General features: G+C 40.2%; 1 protein-coding gene and 1 long non-coding RNA gene across 2 annotated transcripts; both read right to left on the bottom strand.

Annotated features, from left to right (window-relative positions):
- On the bottom strand, positions 1–5,900 carry si:ch211-80h18.1 (uncharacterized protein LOC555593 homolog). Its single transcript, XM_039606108.1, has 15 exons — positions 5,765–5,900; positions 5,642–5,692; positions 5,328–5,444; positions 5,169–5,219; positions 4,930–4,956; positions 4,795–4,833; positions 3,669–3,719; positions 3,232–3,273; positions 3,118–3,150; positions 2,961–3,020; positions 2,629–2,694; positions 2,506–2,541; positions 1,858–1,893; positions 825–869; positions 1–324 (listed from the first exon to the last, which is right to left on the bottom strand). The coding sequence occupies exons 1-15, from the start codon at positions 5,793–5,795 to the stop codon at positions 290–292; spliced, it is 720 nt and encodes a 239-aa protein (XP_039462042.1). The 5' UTR covers positions 5,796–5,900; the 3' UTR covers positions 1–289.
- A 2,950-nt stretch (positions 5,901–8,850) lies between these two features.
- On the bottom strand, positions 8,851–16,077 carry LOC120435661. Its single transcript, XR_005609806.1, has 8 exons — positions 16,041–16,077; positions 15,685–15,750; positions 14,895–14,924; positions 14,259–14,318; positions 13,251–13,304; positions 9,894–9,935; positions 9,699–9,728; positions 8,851–8,890 (listed from the first exon to the last, which is right to left on the bottom strand). It is a non-coding gene; the product is annotated as an uncharacterized LOC120435661 (long non-coding RNA).
- Between the last annotated feature and the right edge of the window lie 4,186 nt (positions 16,078–20,263).

Below are 20,263 nucleotides of genomic sequence, written 5' to 3'. Positions count from 1 at the left end.
TTTACAATGAACACGTCACTTCCTTTTTGATGTCATCAGATCAAATCTGACTCATCACACTGTTGAGACTAATTTTCTTTACTTTCCCTCCATGATTCTCTAAGACAAAATAAATGTCTATAAACCGACATTTTTAAATATTAAAAAAAAAAAAAAAAAAAAACTCCTGCTGCCATTCACTGGAGGGGCCTACAGCTAGTGGGAGGGGTCAGATTTCATTGGCCGCGCTGATTGGTCGGTACACTGGAAACGGTAACGCAGGAAGCGAACTCGGGGTTTGATGTGGAAGTCAGCAGGTATCCTCCAGTTCCACATTTTCTGCACCTGAACGAGAAACCAAGATTCAGTGAGAAGTTTCACATTAGAAGAATAAAAACATTCTGAACAGACATTTTCATTAAAACACTGGCTTGACAAGAAACAGGTCTGAAAACCTGTGTTTTCAACATGTTCCAGCATGTTTGCAAAGCTTCTCTGTTACATGCTACAATTTAATTAATGGATGATATTTTGGATCATTTTTATACCCTCTAGTACGAGTTAAAACACATAATGAATTTATGTGGGTTTTTACAAGGTTCTGGAGGGACAGATCTAAAACATCCAGTACTGATGCTGCAGGGTTTTCATGACCCTGAAATAAGTTTCTTCTAAATAAAAATCAGACTCAGGGTTTGATGAACATTGAATACAAAGAAAGTGTAAACTAAACGGGAACCATCAGACTGCATTTTTCTCTGGACATCTTCAGTGATAGGGAAAATGTATTAAATAAAATATGAAATACGATAAAGATTTAAGTCAAGACTCTGATGATAACAAACCTTCAGGACCCTGACCAGATGGGTTGTACTGTTCAGTAACTGAACCTGCAGAGAACAAGCAGAACCAAGAAAAGAGAAAGAACAAGCCTTCAGCACCTGATCTCATATCAGATACAAACAGCAAAATATCCTTTAACCAAAAAATTGGACCCCAAACCACATCCAGCACACCTTTGAACCAAAAGTCACCTTATAGGGCACCAAAACCTGCCAAAACCTCTAACATCCACCAGAGGCTTCAGTGGTAATCAGGCCCCATGGACTCCAATGTTAAAATATCCAACTTTCCCCAACAATTTCCCTTAATATCACCTTCCAAATGCTATGGTGTAAGGCTGAGGCACAGATGCAAAGGAGAAAGTACACTTGGAGGCAAGAGTTCTTCACCTAAGTTGCCTTTTTTTTGTTTTTAACCAAAATACTGATATTAACAACCAAAGAAGAAACTTATTTTAACAGTAACCCAGGCTGGTAAAGTTTAAACCCCTCCCACAGAAGAAACCATGCAATCATTAGTCGGTGGTCTGACATATTAGATATTTTTACACTGAGCATGACAAAGATTTCCTACATATCACTTCTGAGGCTTTTACACAAAAATCACAAATACAGAAGTTGTTCACAACGATTAAAAAGATCTTGTTGCATGCTCAACCATCCAGAAAATTTCAGTCCTATGGTGACTGAAGAAGTTACTTGGATGAGTGACGAAACTTTTATTCCACTGAAAATGCTATGTCTAGATGATCAGTCAACTTTTTGGGAACAATTAAAAGACTATTAAGCAAAGATTGTGTTTAAATAGTCTTTAAACATTCTTTTGTGTATGTGTGCTTTAACTACTTGGTAAGATTACAATTCCCCACTAATAAATAGAAGTTTGCCACCATCTTGGAAAATTCCAATGTGGAAAAGAGCATATGCAGTCTTAGTCCTCTAGAGGGCATAGGTTGCCACGTGACATACAGGCTCTGTCCATATTTCAGGTATGTGTTCTAAACCTTTTAAAGCTGTGAACATTTTTAAGACTTACCAGCCATCTGTGTGTGATCTGTCACAGCTGGAAGACCTGAAAAAGAAAAAAAACACACACACATTGGGTATTCAATGGGTGTTGACACACCCACAAAGAGACACAGACCTACAGCAGAAGAAGAACAGACAGTCTGAAACATGAACTCAATTCCAGTCTGCACCCAAGGCACAAACACTAACCCTCAACTTAATCTTCTCCTGTGGTAGAATGTGAGTTCACTAACAGGAATGAGCCAGAACCTCGTGATAGACCAAATGACACTGATCTACACCTTTCCCGGCGATGATGCTTTGTTTCATGCTCACACTTTAAACTGCCTGATTTGTAAAGTTCTCACCTTTCAGAGGCGACAAAGGACATTTAGGGTTTTTGTTTTTTTTAAACAGCATCAATAAGCAAAGATCAAAGAAATAATAAACATGATCAATAAACTTTTTTTTAACTTTAAGCCCCCCCCCCCTACAAAACCATGAGTAAACAACATAGCCCTGTGAACTTTGATTAATCGCAGGCTCCTTCTAAGTGTATTTAAAGAGCACGTTGTATACTTGGCTGTGTGACGACCCTTGTGAGTCAGGGCAAGTTGCTGGGATTGGACAACTTTTATTTATTTATTTTTAGGTGGGAATAATGAGTAAAACTTACTAGAGTTGAGAAGCTTTCCTGTATGATCTGTTGCAACTGAAACACACAGAACATACATCTGACCTTTGACCTCTCACCTGTCTGTTCATTAACTGTTAGTATAATGAAGGGAGATGGACATACCTGTATCTGTCCCAGAGAAGTCTGCTGTCATGGTAACCAGATCTGTGTGAGGGTGAACGCCTGAAACTGAATAAAGCAGAGGAGAATCGGACAGGAAAATGTAAACCCAGATATACAGACAAATGTCCAGACAGGTGTACAGATGGCCATAAACACAGATGCAAAGGCTGACCTACAGAAAGACAGGCATACGGGCAGATGTACAGATAGATGTACAGTCAGGCAGACAGAAAGACAGATGTAGAGACGAACGGCCGTACACAAAGATATACACACAAATGTACAAAGAGAACCAGGGACAACTGTAAAGACAAATGTAAAGATACGTGTACCTGGGTTATGTGTCTGTGTGACGTCGACTGACGCAGTTTGATCCATAATGGATGGAGACTCTGTAACACATGATCATGTGACAGGAAGTGGATAATCCCCCTCCCCCACACCAGATTATGAACAAATGAGCTTCATAGTCATAGCAAGTAGTATTACCTGTGACATCATGCCCGAATCCAAGACCTGAAACTGGTCAGAACAGAACACAGAACTTCATCCATTACTAACACTGTTTATCAGTAAACTGATTTTTTGATCTGTTCACCTCACCTGTGAGATTGACATTAACCCTGGTTACTGACTCTGCACCACCTGATGACATCATCAGCACATTTTTATTTATCACATTATTTCACTGATCATTTAAAATACAATCCTGATTCCAGATTAACAACTGGATAGGGTGACTCAGGTGTGCTTTCCAGTTATTCTGCACTTTGGCTGTTATCCTGTACTTCCTGTATGCCTTGTCTTTGACTGAAAAATTCTGTAACTTAAAATGTGAGGCTGTTTTTGTAAGAAGTGTTCAAACCATTTAAAGAGCTTCATGTTGAGGAGTACCACTCCCTGGCCTCTTGACGTGAACATTACAGACTCCAGTCTTTTAGCTCATAATGTTAACAGTTTACTAGTCTAACAATGAAACAATGGAGACAATGAATTCCAATGTATAATCTGCTATAAACAATTAGCTGTACTGACTGTACCTGTGAGATCAGTATAAAGATCGCTGAGGGAAATCAGTTTTTCTGTCTCTGCTGCAAGAAACACAAAGAGCAAAGTTAAACTGCAGAAACAAATGTTGGAGATGAAGGTGGTGTGAGGAGTATCTAAGGGGGTGATTTGTGCCAGGAATCCCTCTGAACCCAAAATCTGACTTTTCAACAGATGTCTTTTGTTCACCTGTGTTCAAATGACGAATCACTAAATTAATACAGAGGGCTTTTGCTTTTTGAAGATGAGGTAGTGCTGTTGGTTTTTTCAGAACATGACAATTATCTTACACCAGGGCCAAGCTGAGAACAAGCACCTTCTCCTTGGTCCTCTGCGAGAAGATGGTGGATTACTCCCTCCGTGTTGCTGTTAAGTATTTCAGGATCTTAATCTTGAATGATGATTAAGATGGACAGTAGATAACTGCAATTACAGCACTAATGGGGGTGTTTTAACCAGAGGTTAAAGCTTCTGATTAGTACGCAGCCTACAGTACCTCCTGAGGCAGAGCCACAGTGTAGAAAACACGACACTACACTTTCACAGCAGTATAGTTGTATATCGCCGGTATATTGTTATGACCATTAGAGATTTTTATCACCACTTGATAACATCTCTGGACTTGGTGGCACTCATCCATCCATTCTCTTCCATGTATCCTTATCAGAGTGACGGGGGGACATTCACACTTATTGACAATTTAGAATCACCTGTTAACCTAATCCCACTAATTGCATATCATTGAACTATGGGAAGAAGCGTGGGGACAACACACACAAACATGGGGGAAACATACAACCAGCCAGATGGTGGAGTCAAAAGCAACAGTGCTAACCACCATACTACTGTAAGTGGCATTCACAGATCATTTTCTGTGGAACAAGAGTCACATGACCTGTGAAACTCCCCTTTGTGATTGATCAGATACAGACTCTTAATTCTCAGGGAGGAACTGGAAAATACTGTTGAGGAGAATAATGTCTGGAGCTTAGCCTGCTGCCACCGTGGATGGACAAATCATCGAGGTGGGCGACAGATGGATAGTCTGGCCTACTCAGGTGTGCTCTGTTGCAGATCTAAACATTTTTATAGAAGTGAACTAAAATGGTGAACGTTTACCTCCATTTGTGTCTGTCAACAGGGTCTGTCGACCGTTTCCTAAACAACACAAAGTAAATTCCGAAAATCAGACAATAATTAAATAGTTGAAGGTATTTTTATATGCAATAAATTTAAGAGCATCTGAGGAATTACCATCAGTATTAGCTGAATCAGCTGCATCTGTGAGGACAAATACAGCACTAATATGAAATATGGTTAACAGATAATGAAGGATCGGGACTATTGATGTTTTTCTTAGTTCAGGTAGCAGAGAATGTGTCTTTTTTAAATATAAGTTTAGAAGAGAAGAAACAACATTAAAAATTCAACAGTGGAGCTAATGTAAAGTTTAAAACCTTTGGGATTACATTTATGCTGGAGTGTGAGATCACCTTTCGGGTCTCTGAGAGCTTCAATGTGTGTTGAGGATGAAGACACTGACCCTGAAGAGGAAAAAGATGCTGTTTTACTTTACTAAATACGAGATTAAGGTAAACTTCAGATTAAAAATTAATCTGGTTTTCAGAGTAAAAGTCTTTCTTCTAACGAACCTGCAGAGTGGGAGGAACCAGAGACAGAGCTGGGTAGTGATTGATCAAGTCCTGAACTCAGGAAGGTTTGATCTGGTCCTGGCTGATCAACAGTGGTATCAGAATGATGAACAAGATCTTCAATACCAGGAAACAGGAAGTAGAAAGATTAATAAGCAAGGAAAGGAAACAGCAGAGATACAAACACAGATGCTGTGTTTGAACTGCCACTAGCAGCTACATAATGCTTTTGGCTGAATAAAAACAATTGGAGAGTTCAAAAACATCATGTAATATATTTGGATGACATTAGTGGGGGAGGAGTCTGTACTCACCTGCAGGTGAGTTCAGACTGTTCTGATCTGCATGTGGAGTTACTGTCACACCTGAACCGAAAGAAAAACATCAACCAGCGTGATTTGTCCAATTTCAGACACTAAATGAAGAGGAAGTCATACCTGAAGACTCCAGGTGAGGGGGTGCTGTCATGTTACCTGTGATAATTCGGAAACAAAAAGCAAAACAATAATTAACACTAAAATCAAACAATCAAAAAAGAAAAAACAAACAACAACAACAAACCCTAAATCACATCAGAGCCCCTTTTCCCAGCTGTAGTAGTCATGGTTAAATTCACTAATCAAAGGATCACTTTAAAGTGTTTCAGAAAGAAATCAAACCTGGGATGTTAACGTGACCATCTGAACTGAAAGCATCACCACCTAAAAACACACAAACATTCCACTACAATAAAATACAGAATTATGTTTATTGTGTTTCTTCTTGGCTCAGACACCTGACAGGTATATGACAAAGTGATATGAATGGTTTTGTATCTGTGTCTTGTCTTTCTGTGTCATGAAAGAGGTTCTCTTTTTATGTGAAAATATCACCTTGATCAGGAAAATATTATATTCAGAGTTTTGGTTTGAATCAACCACATTGTCGCTGATTTTTAAAAAAAAAATTGTTTCCAGCATGTTTTCAGTGTAATATAGATTCTCTGGGTTGGGAATATGTTTTACATGTGTGGTAAGTCATCACATTCATTCACTCTGATCTGATTCTGTGGACTTTGGACACCTGTTGAGGCGTGGGTGTGGCCTGTCAGCTGGGGAAAGGACCTGTTTAAAGAAAGTTGGCTGAGCAAGGGGAAGGGCTAGATATGACATGGCTATTAGCCAGGTCAGACGATGGTTCTGGCCAGTATGTTTACTTGCAGGGCGATTCAGCGAGCGAGAGACTCGAGTGCGGAGTGCAAGCTGGGTTGTGATATGGCGTGCCCAGTGGAGGAATGAGACAGAGATGAGAGGTTTCTCCTTGTCCTCCTGGGACTAGGCTGGGGTGGTCCCCACTTCAGAAGAGGAATTCCTCTCTTTAACTTTTACACATAAGGAACATTTGTATTGGGTTGTAGGATAATTGAATCGCGGGACTGTGTGGGATTTTACTGTACAAAGAACATTTTATTACAATAAAATGTACAGTAAATTAAGAATTGTTTTTATCTGTTCCTGGGGGATTTTAGGGTACAGAGAACATTTTATTGCATACGTTTTTTAGAATTTTGTTTGTTTTTATTCCTGCTTTCCACCTCCATGAATAAACTTTTTCTGTTTAGACCTGTAATCTCTGTGCCCTGGGAATCTGATGCCCTTTTATTTAAAGAATGTCCTGTAAGACATTGTGGTGCACCCATTTTAGTGTCTACAGAAATAAACAGCAGGAATGAGCACACTCATAGGCAAAATAATTAGCTGTAATGAAAATATTTTACTGCTCTTTGCCATCCATCCACATCTTGCTCTATGTGATATTTTTATATTCTTCCTTGACGTTTTAATCATCATCATCATCATCATCTGATAATGTGTCACTCACAAATGGCCATGACCTGTGAAATAACCCATTTTGTCTGAGGGCACTCAGAGAGTGAAGCAGAGAGCCTGGCCTAACAAAGAAGACTAATAACATGATAATCATTATCTCTGACTGGGGTTTAAGGTTTTATTGAGCCTGCTAGTGCAGAGAAAGCCTGTTTGTGTTGAAATTAGCCACTTCCCTCTGTGAGTCACAGCTGGAGCGGGTCCAAAAGAGTCAGTGTGTAGCTGGAATGACCTCAGATTTTATCATCAAATCAAGCTTCAGATTTAAGAAAATTATTGGTTTGTAAAATGAGAGCAGCTGAACTTACCCATCAGGCCAAGCAGGAAGTCATGGCTAGATGGCTCTATGGATTCTAAAGGAGAAAAAGTCAATGACAACTACTAAGAGATTCCTCCTTAAAGCCACAGAAGTAAAGCCTACTGCTTTCTTCCATTTGCGCAACATCTCTAAAATTAGAAATATCCTGTCTCAGAGTGACGCTGAAAAACTAGTTCATGCATTTATTACTTCTAGGCTAAACTACTGTAATTCATTATTATCAGGATGTCCTAAAAACACCCTGAAAAGCCTTCAGTTAATCCAAAATGCTGCAGCAAGAGTACTGACAGGGACTAGAAAGAGAGAGCATATTTCTCCTGTTTTGGCTTCCCTTCATTGGCTTCCTATTAAATCCAGAATTGAATTCAAAATCCTGCTCCTCACATACAAGGTCTTAAATAATCAGGCCCCATCATGTCTTAATGACCTTGTAGTACCATATCACCCTATTAGAGCACTTCGCTCTCGCACTGCAGGCTTACTTGTTGTTCCTAGAGTATTTAAAAGTAGAATGGGAGGGAGAGCCTTCAGTTTTCAGGCCCCTCTTCTGTGGAACCAGCTTCCAGTTTGGATTCGGGAGACAGACACTAACTCTACTTTTAAGATTAGGCTTAAAACTTTCCTTTTTGCTAAAGCATATAGTTAGGGCTGGATCAGGTGACCCTGAATCCTCCCTTAGTTATGCTGCAATAGACGTAGGCTGCTGGGGATTCCCATGATGCATTGAGTTTTCCTTTCCAGTCACCTTTCTCACTCACTATGTGTTAATAGACCTCTCTGCATCGAATCATATCTGTTATTAATCTCTGTCTCTCTTCCACAGCATGTCTTTATCCTGTTTTCCTCCTCTCACCTCAACCGGTCGCAGCAGATGGCCGCCCCTCCCTGAGCCTGGTTCTGCCGGAGGTTTCTTCCTGTTAAAAGGGAGTTTTTCCTTCCCACTGTCGCCAAAGTGCTTACTCATAGGGGGTCATATGATTGTTGGGTTTTTCTCTGTATCTGTTATTATAGAGTATACTGTACAATATAAAGTGCCTTGAGGCAACTTTTGTTGTGATTTGGCGCTATATAAATAAAATTGAATTGAATTGAATAGAAGTGTTCTTTCCCTTTGTAGCACTTAAAAATCTGACTTGGATTTGATGAAGTAAAAATTATGTCACAGACACCTCAACTGGACACTTGCCTGTAAAACCCAGGTGAGAAACTTCACCCTGAAAGAATCCCACAGCATCTGGGAAAGAGAGTTGAACTGAATGTCTCTGAGCTTCTTAAAAAGGTTTCACCTGTTTCCCTTGTAGCCCCTCTCCATACCGCGTTACCTGTCTGACTGCCAACTCCACCCCCTCCTCCTCCATTCAGGAGCTTCTGTCCATTACCTTGAAAAAAAGCAAAAAAACAAAAACAAGAATTGATCATTTTTAGAAGAGATTGACAGGTCTTTCGTCTGGACTTCTTTAAGTTGCTTGAAGATGTTTCACCTCTCATCTGAGAAGCTTTTCAGTTCTAGGGTCAAATGATGGAGAGTCCCAGATTTAATCCCTGTGGGAGTGCCCCCCCAAGAAGGACAATGGCATCTAAAGGACAAAGGTCACTCTTTTGAGGACACCAATGTTCACATTTTGGACAGAGAAGACAGATGGTTTGAAAGAGGAGTGAAAGAAGCCATCTATGTCCACTGTGAACGACCACCTTAGAACAGAGGCGGTGGTTTACTGCACCAACTGTCTGCCATCTATAATCCAGTTCTGAGATCCCTTCCCAGACGCCTTAACAGCCACTCACATCCTGGGCCGTTTGACCTCAGGAAATAACATGATAGGGTGGAGCTAGGTTTCACAATGAGCTCACCAAAAACCTTGGCTGATTGTGACCTACACCTGTTTTCACACCAGAAGATCATTAAGGGGTCCATTGCCCTTCTTGGGGGGACACTCCCACAGGGTTTAAATCTGGGGTTCTCCACCATTTGACCCCAGAACTGAAGAAGCTTCTTGAATGAGAAGTGAAACGTCTTCAAGGAAACTTAAAGAAGTCCAGATGCTTTTCTTTCCAAGCTCTTCAGATACTACAATGACCTGGATGACTGAGAATCTTCAGAGACATATTGAAAGGTCTTCAACTCATTCATGTTTAATCAATGATCTATTGATCGGTGTCTATTCGAGGTATTTGAAAGCTACTTACTGTTGGTCTCTGAGCCAGCTCCTGCAGAACCTGCAGACACAGACCAGGTTTAAAGATGTGAAGCTTTCTATGCTAAAGGACCAGGTTTAAAGGTGTGAAGCTTTCTATGCTAAAGGGCTCGTTCAGTCAGCTGTTGTGCTGAGCTTAATGAATCAATAATTCTCAAAATGTCAGCAGAGTAATAATTAGACTTACCATTTGTTTCTGTGTGAGATAAAGCAGTAGAGTGCTTGGCTCCTTAAAACACAGAAATCATTCATTACTGTTTTTACCTTGTAGATACATACTGGAGACATCACCCATATAGAAAAGATATATATAAAACTTATAAAGTTTGTATCTGTCTTGTGTGAAACTTGTATGAAAAGTAAACAAGAGTGAAAACAGATATAAGATCCCTTGAAAAATTATATAAATGAAACTTGTATGTTTTGCATACTTACTAAAACAATATATGAAAGTAATGAGAAAGTGGCCACTTTCATGAGTAAATCATATAAGCCTTATATGATTCACTATATGAAGTAGGCCACATCTTATGCAAGTCTTTTATAAGTTTTTACTATTTCTTTTCCATATGGGCAAATATGTGAAGCAAGATATATGGAATTATTAAGCAATGAAAAAAATGATAAATAACTCTAAATATGTCTTATAGTGCTTTGTTGACAGTGCTGCAAACCCTTGACCTTCTCTCAATGAGCTTCATGAGTAGTCAGCTGAAATGGGTTTCACTTCACAGGTGTGCCTTGTCAGGGTTTATTTGTGGAGTTTATTGCCTTCTTAATGGGGTTAGGACATTCAGGTATGTTATGCAGCACCTCAGATTAGAGCCCAGGTAAATGCCACAGTTCCAGTAGCAGACACATCTCTACATCAACTGTTCTGAGGAGACTGCACAAATGAGGTCAAAAAGCTGCTAAGAAACCACTACTAAGGAAAAGCAACAAAGCAGAAGAGATTTGTTTTAGGCCATGAAACACAAGGAATTGACATCAGACCAGTAGAAATCTGCTTTCCTTTGATGAGTCCAAATTTGAGATCTTTAGTTCCACCCGCTGTGAAAGGATGGTCTCTACTACTACATGCATGGTTCCCACCACGAAGGAAGAGGTGTGATGGTATGGTGGTGAACCAGCATGGCTACCACAGCATCCTGCAGCGGCATGCCATCCCATTCGGTTCACGTTTAGTTGGACCATCATTTATTTTTCAACAGGACAATGACTCTAAAGACACCTCCAGACTGTGTAACGGCTATTTGACCAAGGAGAGTGATGGAGTGCAGCACCAGATGGCCTGGCCTCCACAGTCACCTGACCTAAACCCAATCAAGATAGTTTGGGACGAGATGGACCACAGATTGAAGGGGGCGATCGTGGCTCAAGAGTTGGGCGTTCGCCTTGTAATCGGAAGGTTGCCGGTTCGATCCCCGGCTTGGACAGTCTCGGTTGTTGTGTCCTTGGGCAAGACACTTCATCCGTTGCCTACTGGTCGTGGTCAGAGGGCCCGGTGGCACCAGTGTCCGGCAGCCTCGCCTCTGTCAGTGTGCCCCAGGGTGGCTGTAGCTACACTGTAGCTTGCCATCACCAGTGTGTCATTCATAGTTTTGATGCCTTCAGTGAAAATCTACAATATAAATGGTCGTGAAAATCAAGAAAAAACATAAAATGAGAAGGTGTATCCAAACTTTTGACTTATAGTGTAAATACGATTGATATAGAAATATGATTTATTCTTGTCTGCTTCAAACTCGGGACTCAGTGTTTCTTCATTTCTTCATACACAAAACGTGACATTAAAAAAAAAATGCACAAAGAGGTAATTGCTTGATGACATGTTGCATTACAGCTGTATGACACAGGATGTTCCTTGGTGACTGGACAATGGCTTACGAATTCAAATATTCCAGCCAGCCACCCAAGCCTGATTACTGCCATGTCTGTTCTTAATCAAGAAATCACTTAAACAGGACCTGTCTGACTAAGTGGAGTAGACCAAAAGTTCTTCAAAAACCAGACATCATATTGTGATCCAAGGAAATTCAGAAACAAAGTCATTTCTAAAGCTGTGGGACTCCAGCGAACCACAGTGAGAGCCATTATCCATAAAATTCTCAAACATGAAACAGTGGTTTTCCCAGGAGTGGATGACCGACCAAAATGACTCCAAGACTGCAGCAACGGCACGATCTGATATCGTCGTGTTGGTGTTGTTCCCAGATCATCATACTAAATGTTGTTCCAGGATCAACATTGCAAGTGACCAATCAGAATGTTGTGACGTCATACTTTTGCGACTTTGGGAAAAACCGCCGTAAAACAAAAAACTGTACTTAAGCTGCGAGAAACCGCCTCTGTCCACCGATCAATGGACCCTGACCCTAATCCTAACCCTAACCCTTTAATAAACGGTAAGCAGAATTGATATTGTCCTTGCAACACTGGAATTTCATAAATGCACCAATGGCTTGGCGCGCAAAACAATAACGTCACAACAATGTGATTGGTCACTTGCAATGTTGAACCTGGAACAACATTTTCATGATGATCTGGGAACAACACCAACACGACGATATCAGATCATCCACAGCAACGACCCATCCAAGAGGTCATAAGACCCCAGAACAACTTTCAAAGTACTTCAGGCTTCCCGTGTCACAGTTAAGGTCAATGTTCATGACTCTACAAGACTGTGCAAACAGAGAGTTCCAAGATGAAAACTACTGCTCACAAATACTGTGGATTAACAAGACAAAAGTTGAACCTTTTGGAAGGTGTATGTCCTATTACATCTGGCATAACATCAACAGAATTTCAGGGAAGGAACATCATGCCAACAGTAAAATATGATGCCAGCATGGTGATGGTCTGGTACTGTTTGCTGCCTCAGGACCTGGAAGACTTGCTGTGGTAAATGGAACCATGAATTCTGCTGTCTACCAAAACGACCTGAAGGAGGGTGTCTGGCCATCTGTTTGTGATCTCAAGCTGAACGCAGTTGGGTTCTGCAGCAGGATAATGATCCAAAACACACCAGCAAATCCAACGCTGAAAAGCTTAAGAAAAATAAAGCGAAGACTTTAGAGTGGCCTAGTCAAATTTCTGACCTGAATCTGGTTGAGATGAGGGGTGACCTTAATAAGACGGTTCAGGCTTGAAAACCCTTCAATGTGGGTGAATTACAACAATTCTGCAAAGATGAGTTGGAATTCCTCCACAGTGCTTATCTCCAGTTATCGCAAACACTAGATTGCAGTTGTTACTGCTTAGGGTTTTCCAACCAGTTATTAGGTTTAGGGGGTAATCACTTTTTCACACAGGGCCATGTAGGTTTGGATTTGTTTCCCCCTTAATAATAAACACATTAATTTTTGTGTTTACGTTTTGTAATGTCATGACGCCATTTGACGGTGAGTTCAGTGTTTTGACATGAAGTTTTGTTCCATCTACATGGGTACAGGCCGCAAATGGTTATTGACTGCACCCTGTTTGTTTTTCCAAATGAAAGCCCACGTATATGTCAGTTTTTTTAAAAGCCCAGGCTGTTTACCTGCAGAATGGATCAAAGCTGTGGAGACATCAGAGATCTCAGCTGCTGCAGAACCTGTAAGGACAGGAGCAGTTTTTAGCTTCTAAATACAAAAATCAGTGATTAAAAACAACAAAGTAAAATGGTCAGATGTTCAAAGCCCTTACAGACGATACAATGAACTTATGTCTTGCGCGCAGGAAGCATTATCTAACACTTTCTGTGAGATTGTTTCCAGTAATGGCAACCAAGTGTGTATCAGAGCAAGTGTACTGTACTGTGTACTGTGTATTGTTTATGAGCTTTCCTGAGGTAACAAGGGTCCCAGTTGTTCACTTCAGTGATGACTTTTTTCCTGAGTCCCTTAAATCAAAACCTCCTTCCAAACCTACATAGATATTTGGAGTGTGTGTTGAAATTGATATTGCAGTACAATAAGAGGTGGCTGTATCTCAGGAGATAGAGCAGGTCACCTACTAATAGGAAGGTTGGTCGATTGAGCCTTGTCTGCTCCAGTCTGCATGCAAATACAGGCAAATGTCTTTGGCTGAGATACTAACCCCACTTGAGAGCAACCAAGAGTATGAATACGTGTAAATGTTAGATAGAAATACTTACATAGGAAAAGCATAAATAAGAAAAGTGCTTATGTGAATGGATGAATGGGACAAGTTCTAGAACCTGCTTTGTGCTCAGAGTAGAAAAACGCTATAGAATCCATCTAATATTTACTGGTCCTGAGTAAAGGTACTACACTGTTATGATGCAGCATGGATGACAGGATGGTTCAACCGTTGTAAAGAGGTTGGAGTGTAACATGTCTCTTAAAAGTATTAAATTGTCACACAGATTTCTGTGCGATCCTTAAAGTGTGTTTCCACTGATGAGACTGTAACTGAACAAAAATCGGTCAGTTTTAGCAGAGCAGAATGACTGAAATCTGATTACCATTCAAATCAAACGTTTTACTGTCTAAGATGTTCATATTTGTCATCGCGTTTCTCTCTGGATGAGATTCAACCGATTTACCTGCTGAGCTTCCTGCTGTTCCTTCATGTGTTCTTCCCCCTGCTGTTTGACCACTGGAAGCTGGAAATAAACGTCATCTTTAAACAAGTATATTTGCTCTCAGACTGATGAGTTAGAATGGAAGTAGAATAGAAGGCACTGCCTTCAAGGCAGAGCCTTCAGCTTTCAGGCCCCTCTGCGGTGGAACCAGCAACCAGTTTGGATTCAGGAGACAGACACCCTGTCTATTTTTAAGATTAGGCTTTAAACTTTCCTCTTTGATAATGGATATAGTCAGCTGAGCCTGCCTGCTAGTTATGTTACAATAGCCTCAGACTGGGGGCTTCCCATGATGCAGTTTCTGGGATTTGACGTTGAGTGTTTTTTTCTATTGATAACTGTCAGGGTGTACAGCAGGCTCTGAGAAAAACTTAAAAGACTTATTTATCTTGTTTCGTGAACCTTAGTTTAACAGCTAAATGTCAGAGAAGCTCTGTTTTCTTTGAGTACACAAGGTCCCAAAGCTTATCTAACAGAGTTACTGATATTTCACTCAAATATGAGAATGTCTCTCAATAAAGTTGGGATAAATTCTGAAAAGCTGTACTGTACTTTCCTTTAACAGCTTTGAGAAACTACAAATTTAGTTGAACTTACCACTTAGATCCTGAATGCCAGAGGAGACACCTGCAGAGAAAATACACCTGAGTCAAACCACGCATGTCACCAAAAACTCATCTTCATGTTTTCCTGCTGAAAAACCTCCACATTTATAATCTTTACTCCCATAAAAAAAAGAAGCTAAAGTTCATCATCAAACATTTACATTTCTTCATCAATATTCACTTGTGTGAAATAAAAAACCCTAAATATTATTTTCAGTACTTTCTAACATAATGATGATTTCATATTTCTGTTAAAAATGAACAGTCTGGGAGCACCAGTTTTGCTCAATGCGTTGAGTGGGCAACCACATGCCATACGACTGACAGCGGCCAGCCTGGGTTCAAGTCTGACCCGTGGACACGTCTTTTCCCTTCTCTCGCTGCCCCTGCTTTCCTGTCTTCTCTTCACTGTGTTTATCAAATAAAGCTAAAAAAATGAACAGGCAGTAGATTATTACAGTTAGCTGAAATTAGACTGTACACTTCTACATATGAATATAAGAAACACAAACTAAGAGTTTTGGTCTCTCAAAGCCTGCAGAGACCTCACTGCTTGTGTTTAGTAAGATGTTTGCTACTTTTGCTTTTGCAGAGTTTGTCCTGTACATGGTGCCGTAGTTCTGGACATCCTGCAGTAACCTGAGGAGCTCAGGAAGTGGACTAGACCCATTCAGGGTAATCCTGGTCTGAAAAGCAGCCAGTTAATCTGGATTAAACCTGAGACCAGTAGGAACAAACAAACGAACTATTCAGGAAGGAAAAACCTGATCAGGTCTACTCACCTGAACCCCCAGCAGCCCCCACCACCACAACCGTTGCAGTGGTCGTCCGCTGCCTGCCAAATGCTCCTGCAGGAGGGGGAGGAGCAAAGTGTCAGGTGTTCGGCATGAATGAAGCTTGTGTTTCCAGAGATTATTAAAAACCTAAAGGCATCATCCAAGATTCATTCTGTGACACATTTAGATAAGACTGAAAAACATATATTACACACATATTTTTAAAGAGATGTTTTATAAGGTTATCACGTCACGTTCATCTAAACAACAGTCTGATGTTTGAACTTTTCATTTCTTTGTGTTTATGCAGGTTTATAAGATAAAGCTACAGGGCAAAGGTCACAGTGTGTTTTGCCTCTCACCCTCAATCTTATCTTGACTCTTGGAGTCATCATCATCTGGAAAGAGAAGACATCCAACATTTATGTCTAATTAGAAGTTTTAAACAAATGTCACACTTCTCTGTTTTAGTGTCTTTTTATTTCTGCTCTGACCTTTGACCTCTGACTCCTCCTACCTTTCCCTCTGGCTTCCTGAACTTTCCTATATGCACGTATGTCACCTAGCTTAGCATTAACACATGTGCTGCTCTCACTGCTTCACTGAGATTTATGATTTCTAATATTTCATTTACTGGACAGAGGCCACGCATCCTACAGGTGTTACACTGAAATAAATTCAGTCAAATACAAACAAATTAACAATAAACAAAGAAAACCCATATTATCTTGACCCAGATGTAGTGGTTTGTGTCAGTAAAAACATTTTAGTACACAAATGAGAGATAGTTCTGAGGACTTGGTACTGTGAAAAAGCTGTTGGATTTTGTCATTTTTCTCTCAAAAACAACAAACACCACCTTCTCCAAACCTTCACTGTCAGCCCTACAGTCTCACACCCACTGTACTTTGAACAGGGACCCAAAGAGGGGGGGCACTCTGATCAAAGGTCAATGAGAATGTCTCACACACATTCACTCACCCAAACAAACCCCAAGAACCAACACCAGGTAATATTTGGCAAACACTGATTACCTAAGGTCATGTCATGGTTACATAGTGTTTCATTAATAAAGAAAGAATCTCATCGCCTCAAGAGTTATTTTAAAAAGCTTTGTGACTGAAATGTGTGACGTGTTTGTGTCTTTATGATAAGTTTAAACAGGTTTTAAAAGATCACAGACGATTACGATGTTGTTCACTCTGAGGTTGGTGTGAGGGTCAGGTTCCATTCGTGTGACCTCAGTTTGGTTTAATTTTGTCATCAGTATAAACTCTGAGTTTATGCTTCATGAAAAATTTGACACGAATCTGCTTTTCACAATAAAAGCTGGCTTCTCTCACACACACAGGCCTACCCTCCTCCTCCTCGGACACCTCCCCCTCCTCTGTGGCCTCAACCTCCACCTCCTCCAGCTCCTTCTCTGGAAGACACACAGAAAGTCTTCTTTCCAAACAGAAATAATAAAATGAGATAAAATATAAAACATAGCTTCTCTTTTTTTACCCTCCAAGGGAGCGGTAGAAACTGCTGTTGTCAAAAAGACGGCCATGGACATGATCAATAGATTTCTGTTGTGACAGAGGAGATTAATCAGTACTGATCAACGCTGTCAGAATCAGCCTAACATACACTCATCAATAGGATACAGGGACAATAAAATAATCAGCGCCAATAAACCTCATCAATAATCATTAGCAATGAGTCCATTTCTGCTGTAATCAATCAATACATCAATACACAAACCGCTGTCAATATAATCAATACCATCACCATGTGGAAGGCAGAACTCTGATTGGATCAAAAAACAAGAAACATTTAGAGTAATCTGATTGGACAAATGAGCTGTCAGTCAAAAACAGTCAGTAAAAATCTCCATCCAGTCAGGATGAAGTAATACAAATGATTTCAATTACATGAAGTACAGCAGAACTGCAAAAGTACTAAAGTATTACAGCACTGACATGCAGCAGTGTTTGTTGTATAGCGCAGTTATAGTAGCACTAGTACAAGTCATATGAGTAACAGCAGTCTTCACAGTATAAAGTGTGTTATTATTATTATTAGTTGTAATAGTAGACTATTAATACTACCGCAGTAAAAATGCAGTGGTATTATTAGTGTTAGCAGTATAATGGTTGTGGAAATATAAGCAGTTTAAAATGCAGTAGCATTAGTAGTTTTATCAATGTTAAGTGTATTATTAATATTATCATTATTATTATTAATACTATTGTTAGTAGCAGTAGTATCAAAACTATAGAGTGCAGTAGAAACAGTTTTGGTAGTACAAACACAGTAAGATAACAGTATAACAAGAATAAAATGAAGGAGTAGTCATTTTATCAATAGCTTTGTATAGAGCAGTATTATTATTTTAAAATGCAGTATTATTAGTAGTATCACTCATGCTGCTATCTTTAGCAGTACATAGAGTAACATTTGTAGTAATAATAGTATTACAAGTACTCACGCTGGCAGCATGTTGCTGTGTGACAGGTGTGTGCTGAGCTAAAGAGACGCACCTGAAGAGCTGCAGCTCCTCCTTCAAACACTCGTATTTATACTCAGACAGGAAGGGAGGGGCTGCTCATACTATCTATGAAAATACTGCAAATACAACTGAGACTAAAACTACTAGATCATGTACTGGTTCTCTTATATGAGTGTTACTTCACTGGCCCTGAAATCCATCCCATCTTGCACTGGAGTAGGGTTCACCAGCAGGTGACCCATCCTAATCAAGTGATGTTCAGGTCTGCCCCTGGAGGTTACCTTAGATTAGACCTGTAGAAATTGTTGCTAACTTACAGCCAAACATATTGATTACACAATCAAGTGAAAACAAGTGAACTGTTACTCATGTGACCTTCTGTACACCTGCTGGTCACCTGTTACCTGCAGAACCCACCTTCAAATCACTCCTACATCTCAGGCTTGTTAGTTACTCTGAAGTCTGTGTTTGTGTTAACTGGCAGCTATAATGAGCCAATCAGAGCTTTGTAGGCAGGGTTAAGAGCAGGAATTACATCATCCAGAGACACAGGTCTGATCCTGGAGGATGTGTCATTCAATTTCGGATTCAATTATGAGTAGCTCAAAAAAATTACCACTAGCTCTGACATCATAGAGGAATCAAAAGCTGAGTGGCCTCCACATATCCCACACAAGGTCATGGTGAACCAAAAAAAAATTGTTATGGAGGGTGCTTCCACCCAGTCAACGTGTCACAAGGACGAGAGAGATGTACAAATAAAGAAATGATAAAACTTTCCACAACTATAGACACTTTACAAAACCTAAAAGGCCATATAACCCCCAACCCCCCTTCTCCCAGGGTTTCAGCTTTCAACTCTAATTAATTTCTTGGTTAAAACAGACGTGTATTGTTGGGCTGAAAGATGAGAGTCGTCTCTCTGCTGCCAAGCTGAGCTGAGACCCCGGCTGACCTGCACTCTTACAGTTTTTCACCACCTCTAAGACACTTTTTCAGAACCCATCCACTCTGTTCTTAAAACTGAACACAAACACAGATTCTGTATTCTGATTCTGAACAAAATAGTTTTATCTGTTTTTAAGATCATACAGGCAGAAATGCAGCAGACAAAAAAAAGTTAAAAAAGCGAGGTTCAATCTGGTCTCCTCTGTGAGCCAGGCTGTAGTTTGCAGAGGAAGTCTCTGTTAATGTAGATTTCTGGGGGAAAAAAAGTGGTATTAGTTTTTCAATGATGATAAGACACATTTTAGAAACCTTTTTACAAATAATATCAGATTTATGAAAGCACATTAAAAAAAATCTCCTCAAATAAAGAAGCCATCAGCTCAAGTCATACCGAGTCTGTGAGAAACAGACAGACAGTTCCTAAACTGATTTTATATCACTGCATGTTGTTGTCCACAGCATGTCTTTTGTTTTGTCTTCCCCACGACCAGTTGGGGGTAACTGGTCGTGGGCGATTCCCCTCCCCGTGAGCCTGCTGGAGGTTTCTTTCTGGCATTTTTCCTTCCCACTGTCCCCAAAGTGCTTCGTATTAGGGGATCTTAGGATCTTCCTTACAATATAAAGCGCCTTGATTGAGGCAACTGTTGAAATGTTGACCTGAGCTTCATCTGAATGACTGAGCCCGTGTCACATATAGGCGCACTAAAAATTCTCTCATTCCTTGTGTATTTTTAGCCATAACTGTTCACCACGTTTACATGGATTTTATAATATTTGTTCTACTGATGTGTGCCTATGTCCAGAACACTTGCTGTGCATTATAACCACTGAACAGTTAATCTTGTGTTGAAGAGTACCCACCCTGAAGTAGGAGCTACTCCACAAACAGGGTCTCTGGAAAATTACTAGTTCCTACCATGCAGACAGAAAAAGGGGGAACTTCCTGCAAGTCTTATAAGGTCTTGTTCCTCCCATCCAAACAAGCCTATATGAAATATAAAACTACAGGGGCTCCCTTCTAGGGGCAGAGCACAGCTTTGACCTAAGCTTTGATCCTTCCTCAAAGGGACCTCTGCAGACCTGCTCACAGAGCATGTCGGAGGAAACAGTGGATGGTGAAAACTGTGGACTATATAAACACTG

This window comes from Oreochromis aureus, linkage group 22, assembly GCF_013358895.1.
Source record: "Oreochromis aureus strain Israel breed Guangdong linkage group 22, ZZ_aureus, whole genome shotgun sequence".
Lineage (NCBI taxonomy): Eukaryota > Metazoa > Chordata > Actinopteri > Cichliformes > Cichlidae > Oreochromis > Oreochromis aureus.
Note: the sequence above shows the minus strand (reverse complement) of the source record. Positions and strands in the feature narration are given on the sequence as shown.